Source organism: Nycticebus coucang, chromosome 3, assembly GCF_027406575.1.
Source record: "Nycticebus coucang isolate mNycCou1 chromosome 3, mNycCou1.pri, whole genome shotgun sequence".
NCBI lineage: Eukaryota > Metazoa > Chordata > Mammalia > Primates > Lorisidae > Nycticebus > Nycticebus coucang.
The window spans coordinates 72,436,646-72,456,457 of record NC_069782.1 but is presented as its reverse complement, the minus strand read 5'-3'; the positions used below and the strand labels follow the sequence as shown (position 1 = coordinate 72,456,457).

At 55.5% G+C, this 19,812-nt stretch overlaps 1 protein-coding gene and 1 long non-coding RNA gene across 2 annotated transcripts; one reads left to right on the top strand and one right to left on the bottom strand.

Annotated features, from left to right (window-relative positions):
• Positions 1-229: 229 nt before the first annotated feature.
• On the bottom strand, positions 230-9,412 carry LOC128581225 (uncharacterized). Its single transcript, XR_008378782.1, has 3 exons — positions 9,363-9,412; positions 4,365-4,490; positions 230-1,194 (listed from the first exon to the last, which is right to left on the bottom strand). It is a non-coding gene; the product is annotated as an uncharacterized LOC128581225 (long non-coding RNA).
• COMP (cartilage oligomeric matrix protein) lies at positions 5,022-16,438 on the top strand. The gene is made up of 19 exons (XM_053583768.1): positions 5,022-9,571; positions 9,814-9,899; positions 10,147-10,198; positions 10,522-10,691; positions 11,355-11,492; positions 11,741-11,815; positions 11,905-12,063; positions 12,139-12,243; positions 12,333-12,440; positions 12,625-12,784; positions 13,243-13,361; positions 13,607-13,659; positions 13,752-13,933; positions 14,091-14,269; positions 14,391-14,439; positions 14,691-14,887; positions 15,479-15,651; positions 16,053-16,192; positions 16,284-16,438. The coding sequence occupies exons 1-19, from the start codon at positions 9,493-9,495 to the stop codon at positions 16,328-16,330; spliced, it is 2,271 nt and encodes a 756-aa protein (XP_053439743.1). The 5' UTR covers positions 5,022-9,492; the 3' UTR covers positions 16,331-16,438.
• Positions 16,439-19,812: the final 3,374 nt, after the last annotated feature.

The following is a 19,812-nucleotide window of genomic DNA, read 5'->3' as shown; positions in this document are numbered from 1 at the left end:
TGAAAAATGTGAGCTGGGATGTGACACCTGGCACTTGGAGCATGTAGCTTACTCACTAGTGCATTGTGGCCTGCAGGGGACAGAGCAGGGGTGCACAGCCATTTTTCCATGCTGTGTTGCTGCTGGCTTTTGAAAGGATGTGTGTAGAAGTAACTCATTGATTCTTTTTCCACTAGCTGCTGAGCACTCAGTGTTCTGGGGCACCTGGCCAGAGGCAGGCACTGTTTTCTGATGCCTGGACAACCTCACTTGGCCCTGGCAGAGGGGCTTTCTGAGCATTTGACAGCTGGCTGGCTGTAGGCACTGGTGATGTTGTGGTCCTTCTCTCCTGTGGCTGCCCCAGAGATGGGAGAAGGAAGCACTTTGTGACCCCTAGGAGCCTCCTTGACAGCCAACATGTGGGGGTATGGCCAAGAGGGTCATTCAGTTGGGGTCCACTCTGAGACTCCATCCTGGTGGCACCTCAGTTGTGGGAAGCCCCATAGCATCCCGCACAGGGTCCTTTGGTTTCCACCACCCTATGGTTCTGTGTTTCTGTTGACTGTGTTTTGTGGATCTCTAATTCTGTGGTCCCATGGTCCTAGGACTACACAGTTCCATGGCTCCATCAACATGATGTTATGAGTCTCATTCCATAGTCCTATAGTTTCTTTTTTGTGGTCTCATGGCTCTTTGATACATCATTCATCCACCCACCCATCCACGAATACACTTATCCATCCATCCATCCATCCATCCATCCACTTTCCATTGTCCATCCTATCATCCATACATAACATTTATCTATCCATCCATCCACTTACCCATCTATCCATCCACCCACCCCTCCATCCATCGGCTTATCCATACATACATCTACCCCTCCTCCATCTATCCTCCATTCATCATTCATTTATTCCATCATGTGCACATGATGCTGGGGACACAGAAGAGAACAGGCTTGTGGGGCTCTGAGGGGGAAGCCCCATAACCCAGGAGTAGGGCACCGGCCCCATATACCGAGGGTGGCGGGTTCAAACCCAGCCCCAGCCAAACTGCAATGAAAAAATAGCCGGGCACTGTGGCGGGCGCCTGTAGTCCCAGCTGCTCAGGAGGCTGAGGTAGGCGAATCATGTAGGCCCAGGAGCTGGAGGTTGCTGTGAGTCCTGTGACATCATGGCACTCTATCCAGGGCGGTAAAGTGAGACTCTGTCTCTACAAAAAAAACAAACAAACCAGGAAACCTAGCAGTGGCCATGCAGTAAGGTTATAGCTGTGACAGAACATACTCAGGGCCCCGCGCAGGCTAGAGGGGACCTCTAACTCAGCTACAGTGAGGTGTGAGCCATGTTTAAGGACACAACACATGAGACAGCAGTCGCAGCCCAGGTGGAGGCTTAGCATGTAAAGAGAGGCAGGACTTGCAGTGCTTGCCTCTAGGGTCTGTCCCTGCTCAGGGCTCCATCACCACACACCTCCCTGTGGTCCAGCCCTTCCCCCCTCCACCACCTCTCCATCTCTACTGCCACTACACTTGCCAACTCTGGGCTTTGCCCTTGCAGTCTCCTCTGCGGGGCTCTTTTCTGTCTCCACTGATCTTGTTCTCCTGTTCAGGTTTCAGCACCAATTTCTTTTTTTTTGTGTGTGTGATTTTTGGCCGGGGCTGGGTTTGAACCCGCCACCTCCAGCATATGGGACCGGCGCCCTACTCCTTGAGCCACAGGTGCCGCCTCAGCACCAATTTCTTGCCTGCAGAAGGCCTCCCTAACCCTTGCCTCTGTTTCTTTCAGCCTAGCCAGGCCCTTCTATGTGCAGCTGTGTGCACTTGTACCCCTTCAAGGTCACCCACTGCAGGACCATGAAGCTGAGATCACCTTCACTCCTTTGGCTGTGTGGCAAGAGTCAGGGTCTGTTGAATGGATAAAGTTATTTAATTTCAGCCAACTGATCAACCATCATTTATTTGGTGCATATCATGCCCCAGTTTGGGGGTTGGGGCTCCTTTTTGCCTGGGAGCCACCTTCCCTCACTGTTCTATCCAGGCCTGGGCCCCTGCCTGCCAGGCTGTGGGTGGGTAAACAAACCCCGCCCTCAGCCTCTCTCTCCATCCATCACTCGCCTGAACAAGGGCCTCCTGTTAACGGGCCAGGTGGGGGCTGGAAAGGGCAGGAGGTGGATGGAGGGATCTGGGGCTCCAGTCCCTGCATCCTCTCCAGAAGGAGCTGCAGAACATGGGTGGGAGGCCTTCTCCTTGTCTTTTGGCAGGGGTAGGAGGTGACTTCCCTCTTTGAGCATCAGTTCCCAACTTGAGAAGACAGGACAGACTTGCCTCACAGAGTCTCAGTTTGCCATTCTGTAAACTGGGGATATTAACAGCTGACACTGATTGAGGACTCAGTGCTTTCCTTTTTTTTTTTTTTTTGAGATAGAGTCTCACTCTGTCACCCTGTGCAGAGTGCAGTGGCATCATCACAGCTCACTGCAACCTCAAACTCCTGCACTCAAGAGATCCTCGTCTCAGCTTCCTGAGTAGCTGGGACTACAGGCACACCATCACCCTTGGCTACCTTTTCTATTTTTAGTAGAGCGGGGTCTCCCTCTTGCACAGGCTGGTCTTAAACCCCTGAGCTCAAGTGATCTGCCCACCTCGGCCTCCCAGAGTGCTAGGATTACAGGTGTGAGCCATCATGCCCAGCCTAATTTGTTATTTTATTTATTTTGCAGTTTTTGGCCGGGGCTGGGCTTGAACCCACCACCTCCGGCATATGGGGCCGGCGCCCTACTCCTTTGAGCCACAGGCACTGCACCCTAATTTTTTATTTTTAATTATTATAAGTACCTAACAGTTGTACATATTTATAGGGTCCATGTGATGTTTTGATACAGGCATGCAATGTGTATCAATCAAATCAACACAAGTGGGGTGTCTATCACCTCAAGTATTTATCATTTCTTAGTGTTAAGATCCACTTTGGTTTTTACTGCTGCAGTTACATTGCACAAAACTTTAGGCATTTCCATTTTTTCACTTCATTACACACAGGGACTGAGGGAGAGAACAAAACTTCTACAGTTAGTGCTGAAGGCGCTCTCCTCCCCTAGTAACACAGACACAGCTTGTTTTACTCTTCCACACAAACTCTCATTAAATGTGGTGTTTGTTCTTCTTACCATAGTTAGTTATTCCTGGAAAATCATAAAGATGAGAGCCATGTAAGATCATTCTCAAGAAGCAGACCCTGTCTCTACAAAAAAGGTTTTTTGTTTTTTTTTTAGAGACAGTCTCACTTTGTCGCCCTCAATAGGGTACCGTGGCATCACAGCTCACAGCAACCTCCAAATCTTGGGCTTAGGTGATCCTTCTGCCTCAGCCTCCCAAGTAGCTGGGACTGCAGGTGCCCCCCACAATGCCTGGCTATTTTTTGTTGCAGTTTGGCCGGGGCTGGGTTCGAACCCACCACCCTCAGTCTATGGAGCTGTCACCCTACCCACTGAGCCACAGGCGCCGCCCTACAAAAAACCTTTTTAAAAATTTAAAATTAGCTTGGTGAGGCCTGGTGTGATGGCTCATGCCTTAATCCTAGCACTCTGGGAGGCCGAAGCTGGTGGATTGCTTGAACTCAGGAGTTCAAGACCAGCCTGAGCAAGAGCAAGTTCCCATCTTTAAAAATCTAGCCTGGTGGGCGGCGCCTGTGGCTCAGTCGGTAAGGCGCCGGCCCCATATACCGAGGGTGGCGGGTTCAAACCCGGCCCCGGCCAAACTGCAACCAAAAAATAGCCGGGCGTTGTGGCGGGCGCCTGTAGTCCCAGCTACTCGGGAGGCTGAGGCAAGAGAATCGCTTAAGCCCAGGAGCTGGAGGTTGCTGTGAGCTGTGTGAGGCCACGGCACTCTACCGAGGGCCATAAAGTGAGACTCTGTCTCTACAAAAAAAAAAAAAAAAAAAAATCTAGCCTGGTGTTGTGGCAAGGTGCCTGTGGTTCCAACTAGTAGGGAGGCTGAGGCAAGAGAATCACTTCAGTTCAAGAGTTTGAGGTGACTGTGAGCTATGACACCATAGTAATCAACACCAGGGCAGACTGACTGAGACTCTCTCTCAAACAAAATAAAATTAGCATGACAGTGTGCCCCTGTAGTCCCAGCTACTTGAGAAGTTGAGGAGGGAGGATCACTTGAGCCCAGGAGTTTGAGGTTGCAGTGAGCTGTGATTGCACCACTGCACTCCAGCCTGGGCAACAGAGTGATACCCTGTCTCGAAGAGAGGAAAGAAAGCAAAGAAGAAAGGAAGAGAGGGAGGGAAAATCAGTACTCAGCAAATGCCTCATCTTGAAACTCCAATCAGTTCATAGTGAAATTCTTTCCTGAAGCAACTCTTCACTACACTAACCTCTGTAGTCCCAGCTGCTCCGGAGGCTGAGGCAAGAGAATCGCGTAAGCCCAGGAGTTAGAGGTTGCTGTGAGCCGTATGATGCCACGGCACTCTACTCGAGGGCGGTACAGTGAGACTCTGTCTCTACAAAAAAAAAAAAAAAAGAAGTAACAATTTACATTATAACAAACTTTTTTTTTTTTTTTTGCAGTTTTGGCCGGGGCTGAGGTTTGAACCCACCACCTCCAGCACATGGGGCCAGCGCCCTACTCTTTTGAGCCACAGGAGCTGCCAGCTGTTGCCCTGGGTAGAGCACCGTGGCATCACACAGCTCACAGCAACCTCAAACTCTTGGGCTTAAGCGATTCTCTTGCCTCAGCCTCCCAAGTAGCTGGGACTACAGGCACTCGCCACAAAGCCTGGCTACATTTTTGTTGCAGTTGTCTTTGTTGTTTTTAGTTGGCCCGGGCTGGTTCAAACCTACCAGGCCGATGTATGTGGCTGGCACCCTACCCAATGAGCTACGGGTGCCGCCTATAAACAAACTTTTGAAGGTGGCAAAAAGGAAGAAAAAAAAAAGAGGAAGAAACTAAGGCACTGAGAGGTTAAATATCTTGCTTCAGGTCCCACATCAGAGCTGGGATACGAAACTCAAGCCCCTGATGCCAGAGACCAAGACCTTTATCACGGAGTCCTGCTGCCTCCCACGACAAGTTTCTGGGGCTTCAGGGAGGACAGACAGAGAAAATCCTCACAAGGCGTTGAGCATTTGCCACTTGCTCAATAACATCATAGCCATGATATTTATTGTTATGTCTTCCTTTATCACTATCCAGCGGGGAGCCTGGGATGGAATTGGGGCCACAGGCAGGGATAAAAAGAGAATGGGGGAGGAGGCAGCATGCTGGAGGTCACAAAGCAAATCGGGGTGCTTCTGCCAGACTTCAGTGCCTGGAATACCTCCACCTTCACCCCGCCATTTGACCCTTCTGGAGAGCTGCATCCAGTGTGGCTGTCTGAGGCACAATGGGTTGGGCTCCTTGGCTGAGGATGCAGAGGTAGCCAAGAGGCCCTCCCTTGCTGCCCTGATGAATTCCCCAGACGCAGGGCCTGTGGTGGGCCCGCCCAGGGCAGGGCAGTTGCCTTCCCAACATACTTTCCCTCTGGATTCACAAGGGGAGGCAACCAGGCAGGAGGCAGAGAGCTGGGGGCGCCCACACGTCTCCTGGCCCAGTAGGCGTCTGCCTGAAAGGGACCCAGGGGCCCCATCATGCAGGCACCAGTACCTCTTCCCTAGCCTGGCTGGCCTCCTGAAACCACTGGGCCTGGTGGGAAGGGAGGCTGACTGGTGCGCCTGCCAAAGGCTCAGGCCAGGAGTCCCAGGCAGCAGAGGCATTACTGCTAATGAGGGGCTCAGGCCAGCATTTCTTGTCTGGATTCTGTGCAAAGGCAGGGATGGTGGGTGTGAAGGGCTTGGGGGAGGGGGTGCCTTGCATTCCCCAGTTCTAATTCTGGCTGTGTGACCTCAAGCTGTCTTGTCTCCCCTCTGAGTAAATTATGAATAAGATGTAAGTGGCCCTGTGTATTTCTTTTTTTTTCAGAGTCTCACTTTGTCGCCCTCGGTAGAGTGTTGTGGCGTCACAGCTCACAGCAACCTCAAACTCTTGGGCTCAAGTGATTCTCCTGCCTCAGCCTCCCAAGTAGCTGGGACTACAGGCGCCCGCCACAGTGTCTGGCTATTTTTCAGAGACAAGGTCTCGCTCTATCTCAGGCCGGTCTCAAACTTGTGAGCTTAGGCAATCCATACTCCTCAGCCTCCCAGAGTGCGAGGATTACAGGCATGAGCCACCATGCCACCGTGTGTAAGTTTCATATCATATAAGCAGGCTAGTATTGGGGCTGGGCACTGGGCTCAAGGATTCCCATGGGTCAGCTCATTCAATCCTTTCAACAATGATCACCCCCATTTTACAGATGAGGAAAACTGAGGCACAGAGAGGTCAAGCAATTGCTCTAAGTCACATAGCAAGGCCATTCTTGGCTGACGTTTGAACCCAGACCATGTGATCCCTATCTTCCCTGTTGTATCAAGTACAGAGGTGCCAGGGCTTACTACTGTTAATAGCAATGATGCAACATTAATTATAATAATAACAATATTATGGCTCGGCGCCTGTGGCTCAAGTGGCTAAGGCACCAGCCACGTACGCCTGAGCTGGAGGGTTCGAATCCAGCCCGGGCCCACCAAACAACAATAACATGGCACGACTGCAACCAAAAAATAGCCGGGCATTGTGGCAGGGGCCTATAGTCCCAGCTACTTGGGAGGCAGAGGCAGGAGAGTCCAGGAGTTTGAGGTTGCTGTGAGCTGTGATGTCACGATACTCTACCCAGGGCCACAGCTTGAGTCTCTGTTTCAAAAAAAAAAAAAAAATACATATATATATATGATATTACACTACTCATAGAGTGGCCATCCCAGCTTACCAAACCCTCCAACCCAACCTGCCCTCTCTGCATCAGTAAAGGCCCTTGGGAGCCCCCCCTTCCAGAGGGATCATTGGAGGAGGTTTCATAGCTGGACCTTGAAGGATGGAGATGGTTGTATGAGTTGGCTTGTCCTTGTACAACGTCGAAGGACACCTAGAGAGATTTATTCTGTTAGATGAGGGTCAATGTAGCACAGAAGGAAGACCCTGCTGCCTAGAAGGGGCATAAGGGGGCTTGTGGGACCCAGAAGACAGAAGCATGACACCAGCCTGACCCCTCTCTGGACTTCTGATGTCTGATTTGCAAATTGGGACACCCCCAGGACCTCTGCCTTTGCAGTGCCCTCTTCTTGGAATGCCCTTCCTCTACATCTCCCCACAGCCTGGCCACAGATTAGGCCACCTGTATCCAAGCCCCAGCCCTGTGCCTGGCCTATGGCAGGGGCCTGGCTTCCATATACACTTGTCCTAGCTCCATGCAGCACATGCCAGCCCACAGGCCCTGCCGGAGCTGTGGCTATCCTGAGAATTCCAGGACCAATGGGGAGCGGCCCCCAGGTGTGCTGGACGCCAAGGAAAACAGGAGGTGAGCTCATGGCCCCAACACAGGCAGCAGGCAGGGCAGGCACTGTCAGAGAATGAGCTTCACTGGAAATGATCAGGCTGGGGCTGGCTGCTCCCATCCAGCCTCTCCTTCTAGGCCTGCCCTCTCTTCACTCACCTTCTATGTTTCCCCATTGCCTTTGGAAGACCTCTTGAGTCCCACAGTACTGGCACTGCCCTTCCACATCCTCATCTCCTGCTTCTGCCTGAGCCCCAAGATCTTGTCACCCCGAAGTCCATCCATCCAGCAGACCAGGCTCATTCTTGCCTCAGGGCCTCTGCCTATGCTGTTCCCTCTACCTGGAACACCTTTTTACTACCTCTTTACTGTGTTTTCCTCATCTTCCCGGTCCCAGCTTGGTGTTCCCTTCTCCTCCAGAAGTCCAGCCTGTCTTCCTCCTACCCCCTTCAACTGGGTCATCTCCCCAGGGCTCCCTACTATTGCCTGTGTATCCCCCATCACAACCATGGTCCTACTGGGGGATTGTGTAGCTCCCCACCAATTTGCGTTTCCCATGAAGGAAGAGCTGTGTCTGGCTTGCTCCCTCTGTGTCCTCAGTGCCCAGCACAGGACATGATACATTGTAAGTGAGCAAGGCACATGTATGGAACAATGAATGTGCCTGGAAATTTCTCCACCTCTAGGTTCCACACACTTCTCATCCAAAGTATGATCTCAGTCCTATCTTTTCCTGCACTGACCTGAGTCCTCTCTTTCCTTTATGTCTCCTGGCCACCTCCTCCAGGAACCCACAGTGACTTCTCTGTAGCCTCCCAGGAAATCAGATCTGGCTGTGACTCTGGCTTCACCCTTGCCCTGTGCCTTGACCTTAGGCCACTCCTCTTGGCCTCAGTGTCCCTGTCTATAGAATTGAGGCTTTGACTACTGGAAAACAGGGGTGAAGAGGGTTAACCAATTCCAGAAGGCCGAGGTGTTTTGTAGCTCTTAGAGCATGGCTGGCCTGGGAGGGACAATTTTCCCGATTAGCAGTAATTTTTATTTTTATTACAGACTGTTCCCACAGCAGCTGGAGCACAGCTTGGAAGGCATGGCACAGCCTTGACAAACAGAAGCCTGAGCCCCCATTGGACCTTCTCCTGCCAGAGCCCTTTAACTTGCTCCCCTCTGAGGGAGCTCGCATCCCATTGCACAGATTGAAAAGCTGAGTGAACCCCCACCCAGCAATCCCCCATCCACACTCCATAGCCAGGCTAGGGGGAGATGCAGGGAAGGGTATTCCAGGCAGAGAAGACTGCAAAGGCAGAAGTCCTGAGGGTGTTCCAATTTGCAAATCAGATAACAAACGCTCAAAGAGGTGCCAGTCTGGTGTCATACCCCACCCACCCACTAGCCAAAGGATCATAAGGAAGACGGGAACCACCAGCAATCTAGCAATGAGGTGGGAAGAGTCACTTGCAATCCTCAAGAGTGGGGGACCCAGGGGCAGGCCCTTGGCATGGTCCCCATCCTCACCAGCTGGTCCCCAGCTCTCCAGTAATAATCATCATTAACAGTGATACTTAATTACCACCATTGTGTAAGAGAGGAAGCTGAGACACAGACTTCATTTGCCTGGCTTGGAAGCAAATGAGAAGGGAGTGGAGGGCCAGTCAGGTTGACCCAGAGGGTAAGTCCTAAACCTTCAGACGCTGGTTGCTTCATTTCCCCAAATGTGAGCCCAGAGGCTGCCTCCGAGCCCACTTTGTTTGCATCTGTATCCCAGGCAGGGCACACAGCAAGCTCTCAATAAATAAGTGGATGAAAGGGTGGGGAGGGGGGTGGTCCCACCTGACTCTCCGCCCCACCAGCCCTCTCTACGGTTCCCCAGACTTATTTCCTCACCCTGTGCAATTTACTCACGGGCGACTCCGCCGGACAGTCCGGGCGGGGCCCTGAATGCAGAGGCCAGCGCCCTCTGTTTACCTTGCAGTTGGACGCTGGGCAGGACTGCGGTGGGCCGACCCGGGGGCTGGCCGTACCGCGGGGATAAATAGGCCCCGCAGGCCTCGTGGGCGGCAGAAAGCGAGACTCCATCCAGCGCCCCACTGCCGCCATGGCCCCGACCGCCGCAGGCGTTCTCCTGCTGACCTTGACCGTCCTTGGCGTGTCCGGCCAGGCCCAGATCCCTATAGGTAAGCCGCTTTAGTGCCCACGCCGTGCACCCGGCCCCCAAACGGGCAAAAAGATCCATGAGAGGCCTGGGGTCCCCGCTCCTTGGGGCTGCTCCCGGAGTGTTCGCTGGGACGTGCGGGGCGGAGAAAGCAGGCTGGAGGAGCAGAGTGGGCGTCGGAGATCCCCGCGACGGCTGGGGCAGCAGGGGATGGTGGCAGGGTCCAATGCCCTGACGCCTCATCAGCGCCCCCTGTCGATGCAGGCTCAGACTTGGCCCCGCAGATGCTGCGCGAGCTGCAGGAGACCAATGCGGCGCTCCAGGATGTACGCGAGCTGCTGAGGCAGCAGGTGCGAGGTTGGCGGACAGGGAGTGTAGGGGAGGGGAGAGAGATCCTGGGATTCCGGGAAAGGAGGAGAGGAGCTGGGAGAGTAGAGGGTCTGAAAGTACGGAGTCCCAGGCAAGAGAGGCTTAAGGAAGTTGGAGGGGGGTCGTGGGGAGAAGGAGTTTGGAAAGTGAGTCCGGGGCAGGGAGAAGAGAGATCCCAGGGAGTAGGAGAGGCATGGAGCGCTGCTGATCCCCACCCAACTCCCGCAGGTCAAGGAGATCACGTTCCTGAAAAACACGGTGATGGAGTGTGACGCGTGTGGTAGGCACGGCTGGGGCGGTAGGGAATGAACGGGAGGGAGAGACAAGAGATGGGAAGAAAGAGCCGGAGAGAAATGATCAGGGAGGGGAAACAGAGACAGGCCATGTGTGAGATGCAGGGAAGCAGACAGACACTGCGGGGAGAGGTGGAAAAGAGGATCGCGCAGAGACGCTGACAGACCAGAGAGATGGAGCTGGCAGAGTGTAGGGTGGCAGAGTGTGTAGTCTTGCCTTGTGGAGAGGGTCTGCCCTCGGCCAGGGGGCGTGGTCTCTATAGGCTCCGCCCTAGGCGTGGCCTCTATTAGCCTTGCCCCGCCCCCGCAGGGATGCAGCCTGCGCGTACCCCCGGCCTGAGCGTGCGGCCCCTGCTGCACTGCGCGCCGGGTTTCTGCTTCCCCGGAGTGGCCTGCACGCAGACGTCCAGTGGCGCGCGCTGCGGCCCCTGCCCCGAGGGCTTCACGGGCAACGGCTCGTACTGCACCGACGTCAACGAGGTGCGCCGGCCCTGACACCCCACTGCCCTGACGATCCCCTCTACCACCCCGCAACAGCCTCCCGCAACCCAAGCTACCCCCTGCTCCAGTGGAGGTGCTGGCTCCGACGAGTGAGCCTCCTACTGCCGGGGGCACACTTGCGGACGACTTCCCCACCTCAGGGGGAAGTCCACTGGGACCACCCCACCAACCCGGACACCAGGCGGGACATCCCTCTCCATCGCTAGCGACGCCCACCCCAACTCCCTCATTACAGGGGGTGGTCCGTCCCTAGTACCCTCATCACAGCAGGGGCTCGCCAGTGTCAACAATCCTTCCACTGCCAGGTTGCACCCGTCCGGGCGACCCCACCGCCCCCTGGCACGCACGCCCCGACGGCCACTCCCCTGGTCGGCTGGGGATGCCCGCCCTCATAATCCCAACCCCTGCCTGCAAGGGAACAGTCCCCTCCAGTAACACCCCTCTCCGAACCCGATCGCGGTCGTGCCACCATCAAGGCAAAATCTCATCTGATCCCTGGGACGATCGCCTCTGTCCCACATGGCATCCCGCTCTAAGTGCTGGCTGATGGCCCTTGAAGTTTTCAAATCCGGGGTCCCCTGAGGTGCGGCTATCGAGGTCCGCTGGGAGTCCCCTGACCTTCCGTGGCCCTTCATCCCTCAGTGCAACGCTCACCCCTGCTTCCCCCGGGTCCGCTGCATCAACACCAGCCCCGGCTTCCGCTGCGAGGCTTGCCCGCCCGGGTACAGCGGCCCCACCCATGAGGGCGTGGGGCTAGCCTTCGCCAAGGCCAACAAGCAGGTGAGGGGCGAGGGAGGGCACTTTGCAGTAGAAGGGAAGGTGGATAAAGGGAGTTTACCCATTTTGTTCAGTAAACTCGTCCTCCAGCTTCGCGCCTTTTTCCAGCTTGGCTCCAGGAGAGAAGGGGAAGGGTCAGCCGCGTCAGGGCTGATGGGGGGTTGGGGCACCATGGAGAGGTGAGGGAGGATTCAGAGAAGGTGTGAACCAATGGGAGGTGGGGCGGTGGCCTGTGAGTACCCCTCTCCTAGATTTGCACGGACATTAACGAGTGTGAGACCAGCCAACATAACTGCGTCCCCAACTCTGTGTGCATCAACACCCGGGTAAGCCTGCCAGAAAGGGACTAAGGAAAGCGGGAGTTACAGAGATGGGGCGGGTAGTCAATGCTGACCGCCTGCAACTTGGGACGTAGGGCTCGTTCCAGTGCGGCCCGTGCCAGCCCGGCTTCGTGGGCGACCAAGCATCTGGCTGCCACCGGCGCCAACAGCGCCTCTGCCCGGACGGCTCGCCCAGTCAGTGCCATGACAAGGCCGACTGTGTCCTGGAGCGCGACGGCTCGCGGTCCTGCGTGGTGAGTGCGGGCTGGGGGGCCTGAGAGAAGGCTTCAGAGAGCGATCACTCACGGGGCACTCACTCTACCTCGCAGTGCGCAGTCGGCTGGGCCGGCAATGGGATCCTCTGTGGACGTGACACCGATCTGGACGGCTTTCCAGACGAGAAGCTGCGGTGCCCAGAGCTGCAGTGCCGCAAGGTGGGCAGGATCGGGGAGGGTGTGACCAGGAAGGAAAGCAGGTGGGACTACCTGGTCACACTCCTCACTCCCGTTGTGCCCGCCCCTAGGACAACTGCAGGACGGTCCCCAACTCAGGACAGGAGGATGTGGACCGGGATGGCATCGGAGACGCCTGTGACCCAGATGCCGACGGGGACGGAGTCCCCAATGAGGGGGTGGGCCTATGGGCAGGGCCTGGGGAGACTGGGTGGGGTGTGGATTGGGCGGGTGGCACGGTCTCAGAGGTCCGCGAGGGGTGAGCGTTGCCTGGAGAGGAGGCGGGGTCTTGAAAATGAGGCGTTCTGGGAGTGATTTATGCCCCTTCCAAACTGACCATTCATAACCCACCCTGTTCCCCAGGACAACTGCCCTCTGGTGAGGAACCCAGACCAGCGCAACACAGATGGGGACAAGTGGGGAGATGCATGCGACAACTGTGCATCCCAGAAAAATGATGACCAGAAAGACAAAGACCAGGACGGCAGGGGTGATGTCTGCGATGATGACATCGATGGCGACCGTGAGCATGGGGATGGGTGGGGAAGAGGTGGCAGGCACTGAAAGGCCGGCTTTAGCTCCAGTGCAGGGTTAGGTGGGTCTTGGAATCCAGATCCATGACCTCGCCTAGGGCACCCTGGGCCGTGGACCATGGACCAGGCTGGGGTAGGCAGAAAAATGCTATCAAGGCTGTAAGGCTGGGGAAAGGCAGGGACGTTTGGAGGGGAAGGTGCCCTGCAGGGATAAAGTAAAAGGACAGAGATATGAGCTTGGGTTTTGGGCCTGGAAGGTGCCATTTTACATCTGGGAGCATAGATCTGAGTGGCATACACATAGGACACCCAGCTGAGCTGCCCCTGAAAGTGAGAGCCAGTTCCCTCACCAACCATCCATTTAAGTCACCATGAAACTGCCCTCATGAAGCCATTCTGGCCTGGTCTCAATCATGGGGTTCCTGTCTTGCCCCTATGGTTCCTGAAGGGATCCGAAACCACGTGGACAACTGCCCTAGGACACCTAACTCAGACCAGAAGGACAGTGATGGTGATGGTATAGGGGATGCTTGTGACAACTGTCCCCAGAAGAGCAACCAGGACCAGGTGAGGGCAAGCCATACTTGGCTCCTCCCTCTTTTTCCACCCCTGGTGATCCGCAGGCTGGCTTAGTCTCACTACAGCCCAGCTTAGAGCATCCCACCCTGCCAGATGAATGACCTCCCAGTCCCAGCAGGGACTAGGGTGGGTCTTTCCTTAGAGTCAGGAGGATCTTGACTATGCAGCTGGGGGTGGGTGGGTTCTGAGTTCTTCTGCCCTCATTGTTGACTCTTGTCCTCTCCCCCCCACAGAGTGATGTGGACCATGACTTTGTGGGAGATGCTTGTGACAGTGATCAAGACCAGTAAGGAGGCCACCTGAGGTGGGTGTCAGCTGTCCCTGACAAAACCCTCTGAGGATCTCATTGTTTCTCTGTCCTACCTCTACCCACTCTAGGGATGGGGATGGGTATCAGGACTCTATGGACAACTGCCCCACGGTGCCCAACAGTGCTCAGCAAGACACAGACCACGATGGCCAGGGTGACGCCTGTGATGAAGACGACGACAATGACCGAGTGCCCGACAGTCGGGATAATTGCCGCCTGGTGTCCAATCCTGGCCAGGAGGACGCCGACAGTACGACGGGGGTGGGGCCTGTGGTGGAGGAGGGGCCAAGGTGGGGAAACTGGGGAGGGGCCCTAGGTGGGCTAAGACGTTGTGGGCAAGGGCGGTGTCTGGGGTGCGCGTGGCCTGACATGAGGCGGGGCCTAGCGCTGATCCCACCTCCTTTCAGGGGACGGTGTGGGAGACGTGTGCCAGGGCGACTTCGACGCAGACAAGGTGGTAGACAAGATCGATGTGTGTCCAGAGAATGCCGAGGTCACCCTTACTGACTTCCGGGCCTTCCAGACGGTCGTGCTGGACCCGGAGGGTGACGCACAGATTGATCCCAACTGGGTGGTTCTCAACCAGGTAGGGGCAGGGCCCATATGGGGGAAGAGAGGAGCCCAGAATCCCCACTGTGGGGCCTAAGCTGGGACAGGGAGCCATGACCACAGCCAGCCTGAGACCCAACTTTCTTTGACCACATAAGGGGATGGAGATCGTGCAGACAATGAACAGTGACCCGGGCCTGGCTGTGGGTGAGAAGCGAGGAAGAGCATGGCTGTGCTGGGAGCCGGTAGTGGCCAGAGGAGGGCGGGGCTAGAGTGGGCCTGAACTTTGGAGGAGCGTGACCAATGGTAGATCCCAGACCGTGGCCCTTCCTGGGCTGAGGGTGTGTGGATGGGGCTGGTCGGGAGAAATCTGGGCCCAGAGGGCAGATTTGGACTCTGGAGGGAAGGTCCACAGGTGGGGTCTAGTGTTGCAAAGCACCATTGCTCTCTCTCCCCAGGTTACACCGCCTTCAATGGTGTGGACTTTGAGGGCACGTTTCATGTGAACACGGCAACGGATGACGACTATGCAGGCTTCATCTTTGGCTATCAGGACAGCTCCAGTTTCTATGTGGTCATGTGGAAGCAGATGGAGCAAACATACTGGCAGGCAAATCCCTTCCGCGCTGTGGCTGAACCAGGCATCCAGCTCAAGGTGCCTGGCTAGGCCCTGCCCATAAACCACCCAAATGCTTTTACAGCCTCCTAGTTTCACGCTACGGATCTCAAAGCTCTCCTCTGAATTTCCACAGGCCCCAAATCCTCTCCAGTCCTACAAAGCCTCAAACATACCCTGGCCTCCCTCTGTTCTTCCTTTGGAGCCCCAAACCCTCTCACGGTGCTCCAATTTCCTCTTAGTCTCCAAGTCTTCCTGCAGACTCCCCAGGCCTCATTATATTGCTGAAATCCTCCAGCAAATTCCTCAAATCCTCAAATGCTCTAGACTCATTTATCCCATGGACAAACCTATAGATCATCAAATCCTCATGCAGATCTCCCCCAAAATCTTCCAGACCCCAAACCTTTCTAGACTTTCAAATCCTCTCACGAACCCCCAGACACACTGTTAGCTCCATGACCTATATCCCCATATCCCCAAGTGCCCACTTGGCTCCCCAAGGTTTCTTGTGGGTCTCCTATCCAGCCTCTCCCAATGCTCCACCACCTGCAACTTCCCAGGTAGGGTTCTAGGGGGTCCCTGGTGGCCTGTGAGGCCTCTGACTCCCCTTTCCCTGGGTGTTGGCAGGCAGTGAAGTCTTCCACAGGTCCCGGGGAGCAGCTGCGGAATGCTCTGTGGCACACTGGGGACACAGCATCTCAGGTGCGGCTGCTGTGGAAGGACCCCCGCAACGTGGGCTGGAAGGACAAGACATCCTACCGTTGGTTCCTGCAGCACCGGCCCCAAGTGGGCTACATCAGGTGGGGACCCCATTCTCTGCCAATAGACTAGGCTAGGGACACACAGGCCTGGGTGGGAGTCCCTGCTCTGCCCTAGCTGCAGGAGTGGAGGCCTCTGGGTTTCAGTCCCCTTGTCTGTACAAGAATGATATGGGGCAGTCAGGATCAATCTGTGCTAGGCAGCACACAGTGGAGTCTCATCTAGAAGGTAGGGCCTTATCCACATTTCTTAATCCTTGTTCCGTGCTGTTAGGAAGCCCAGATGCTCTGCTTAGCACCTCATGCGTGCAGGGCCCTTGGTGTCCATCCTCACACAGGGAAACTGAGGCCCACCCAGGTGAGGGGCCCAACCTGCTTTGAAGCCAATAGGCACCTCTGAATGCAGCCCAGTCACGGAGGGCGTCACTGTCTCTGACCCTTAGGGTGCGATTCTATGAGGGCCCTGAGCTGGTGGCTGACAGCAATGTGATCTTGGACACGACCATGCGGGGTGGCCGTCTAGGGGTCTTCTGCTTCTCTCAGGAGAATATCATCTGGGCCAACCTGCGGTACCGCTGCAATGGTAAGCCGAGAGCATGTGAGGCCACTGGTGGGGCCTGCCCCACATGCCCCCGCCAACCCTCTTAATCTGCCCTCCTGCCCTCTTTCTGCAGACACCATTCCTGAGGACTACGAGACTCACCAGTTGCGGCAGGCCTAGGGCCTGGGGTAGGGACTGTGTCTGGGTGGGGCCTCAGCACCCAGCCCAGAGGAGCAGCTGGCCTGGGGGAAAGCAAGAGCTCAGAGAGGACAAAATAAAGTGGTGCAGGGGAGTGGTGGCTGTGGTCTCTGCTGTAGGGAGAGATGGTAGGGATAGACCTCTGGGGGAGGGCTAGGCTAAGGGATCCCAAAGTGATACCTTGGCTAGTGGGAACCTGCAGCTCCAGCTGCTGCTAACACCCCTTTCTGGCAGGCCAGAGCCCCGTGGCCTGCTGGGGACTATCCAGTCCCCAGGTCTGCTGGTGCATCCCATCCATTTTTGGTTACTGGCTGAGATCCCAGCCATGGTGACTGAGACCCTCACTGCATTGTCTGCCCTGGAATTGTGGGGGATGAGGTTCTCAGTCACTACCCCAAGTTTAAGGATCTCTCCTCCAGCCTGGTGTGCAGAGTATCTTCAAAGAGGCGGAGGCTCATGCCAGAGGCCTCTGCCATGCCCATCCCCAAGGGAGGGGAGGAAAGGAAAAACTGGGAAGAAGCAAAGACGAAAACATTGGATTTTTATTATGTTTCATTACAAAGGATGCAAAGATACAAAGACAAAAGCGTCCGCGCCAGAGGATGGGGCAGGACCGCAAAGTGTGCCCTGAGCCGCCCACCCCTGCCCATTGAGGGCGCCCACACGCACGGCCTATAATATGTCCACGGCAGAGTGTACATGCTAGAGGAAGGGGCAGAGCCAGCCTGGGCACAGGCGGGGACAAACAGGGCTTGGTGGGTTTGCATATATCAGTGGGGCCATACAGCCCCTTGAGGGCGATTTCCTACTGGGGGGATGGCGGAGCCTCTGGACCTTAGCTGCCGATGCCTTCCCTCCCAGGGCCTAGGGGCCAAGGCCACTGCTATGTCTCCTTGTTCCTGGTGGACAGCAGATCAAAAGTGCTTGACAACTGGGCTTTGGCTCAGCATGGATGGCCCCCAACTTCCAAACCCCTGTGAGACAGGAAGCCAACCCCTGACTCCAAAACATGCCACGTGTCCCTTTCTCCTGGGGATGCAGAATGCTGGCCAGGAGCCTGGAAGGTGATGGGGCCTCTGAAGCTGCTGCCTCCACCCCACCCAGGAGGAGCCTGGGGCCCTGAGGCCTGCAGGTCTGAGAAAATGACAGGATGGGAAAAGGCTGAGAACATAGGGCGCCTATTTCTGCCCCCCTCCCCAATGCCCTTGGCAGTACTCCAGCACCCAGGCGTGGGGGTGCAGGTCACCCCACCTCCTCCTGCTCCTCAAGGAAGAATGGTGTCTATGGCCAGTCTAGATGGCATATGGGGTACCTGACCCCTGCGTGGCCAGGAATGAGGAGGCGAAGGCCCATGGGAAATGGACAGTTGGCTCAAGTCAAGCTGGCCTGAGTGAACACCCCAGAGACCCCAAGTCACATAGTGTGAGACCCCAGGAAGTGGCGAGCCTATGCTCCAAGAACAGGTTCAAAAGGGATCCAGTTGCCCACATATCCCAGGCAGACCTCCCAGGTTGGATGACAGGTCAAGCATGCAACATGAGGAGGCTCTGATGCCATGGCTCCCTCACCTGGAGCACTACCTGTAGATGATGGGACAAGCCCAGAGGCGCCTCAGTGGCCCTCACATCCCACCCTTGTGCTGAGGGCCCCTCAGCCTCCGGTTCACAGCTCCATCAGGACCCAGGGAGGGTTGACAGGAGTTGTTTTACCAGGGTTAGAGGTTGATAGAGAACCTCCCCCCGCCCCCCCAAATATTGTCAGGCCTCAACTGCCCCTCCCAAGCCTGTACCCGGGGTTGGGAAGGAGGAGGACTGCCTTCTTTGAAAATACAGAAAACTCAGAATCCAAGTTGGAGCTTAAGTTTGGAAGGATGTTTGGTTATGAACTAGCTCAGGGCCCACCTGAGGGCGGCACCAGAGCCTCCAGAGCTATCAGGCCCAGGACCTAGGCAGAAAGTGCCCTGAGTCCCACCCAATCTCTGTGGGCCTCTTACCCACTTCTGTCCCACAGCCCCCAGCCTGACACCTAAGCCCCAGGGCTTAACAGCTGGCCATTAGCTGTCCTTGTCCACTCTACCGTGACAACCAGGACTCCCCAGGATGCCCTCCTGGTAAGGTGTCCTCCCAGGAGCTTGGCTCCCTGAAGAAATCAAGTCAAACAGATCAATGTCAGCACTCCTCCTCCCCAATACTGAAAACGCACAAGCAGATGACGGCAGGACCCCAAGAGGGGCACAGAAGCCTCTTCCTTAGAGGACACAGAGAGGGGCTGACCCCACAGCCTTAGAGCCTTGGGATGGGTGGAAACTTAACCAAGCTAGGGTGTGACAGTAAACCAAGAGAGGTGGGGGACATCATCCTGTAAGGAGTGCTCTTGCCTTACTTCCATCCTGGGGAAAGATCTGCATAGCAGAGAGGCTAGGCCGAAGCTGGGGGCACGCAAAGGAATGGCCCGGCCCCCAACCCAGAGTGGACTGAGTGTCCAGGCCTGCCCAGAGCAAGCAGAGATGCAGGCGGTGGGTCTACATGCATGTCCCACAGCACAGCTTCTCTGAAATCACAGTATTTTCACATCACAAAGCAAAGGGCCAACTCCCTTACATAGTCTTGTTTCAGAACGTCTTCGCAATTCAAGAATATTTAGTAGAGAAGTGGTATTAAAAACAAAATAAACAAACACAAAATGCCCTGATGCAGACCCTGGGTGGCCTGCCCAGGACCAGGAAGGCTATGAACCTTTCCAGAACATGAGGAAACCTGGCTGCTGTCTCCTGGGCACAGCTATAATATACCTTCCTGGGAAAGTCATGTTCTCACTGGAAAAGGAACTCAGTAATGGACGGAGGCTGTCCTGTTAATACAATGTCACTGTGCACCTGGCTGGAGAATGCTGGGAACGGGCCATGGACCCGCAGTACTCAGAGGTCATTGTCCCTTCTCTCCTGCCTTTCTGCGTTGAGAACCTAGAGACAGCAACAGCCACGGACACTGGCTGATGGCTGGATAGGCCAGAAGTGGGGGCTGTCAACATGCCAATGTTCCCTAGCAGGGATCCAATGCCTTGTTTGAAAATTGCATCCAGGCAGGTTGCTTATAATTGCATTAAGGCCATGTTTAAAAAAAGTTCTACATACAAGTCTAATGGTAATCAAACTCTCCTATGTACATGTAGTTTTTCTTTTAAAAAAGAAATTGTTCCCACTCTTTGCAGCCCAGCCTCTGTGTGGTAAGAGAAAGGGCTTTTGACCTGGACAGACCAACCCGTCCCCCTCTCCCAGTCCAGAACAGCAGATAGCAGCAGGAGCAACATGGCCTAAGGGGAGCCTTCTCATGTGAGGGGCCATCTGGCCACTCCGACATGTGCTAACAGTGTCTGGGGGAAAGAGAGGAAGGGATGGTCGCTAGGATCAAATCTGGCTCTCGAGGACAGAAGAGATCTGCGACACCACAAATAAATGCACCACG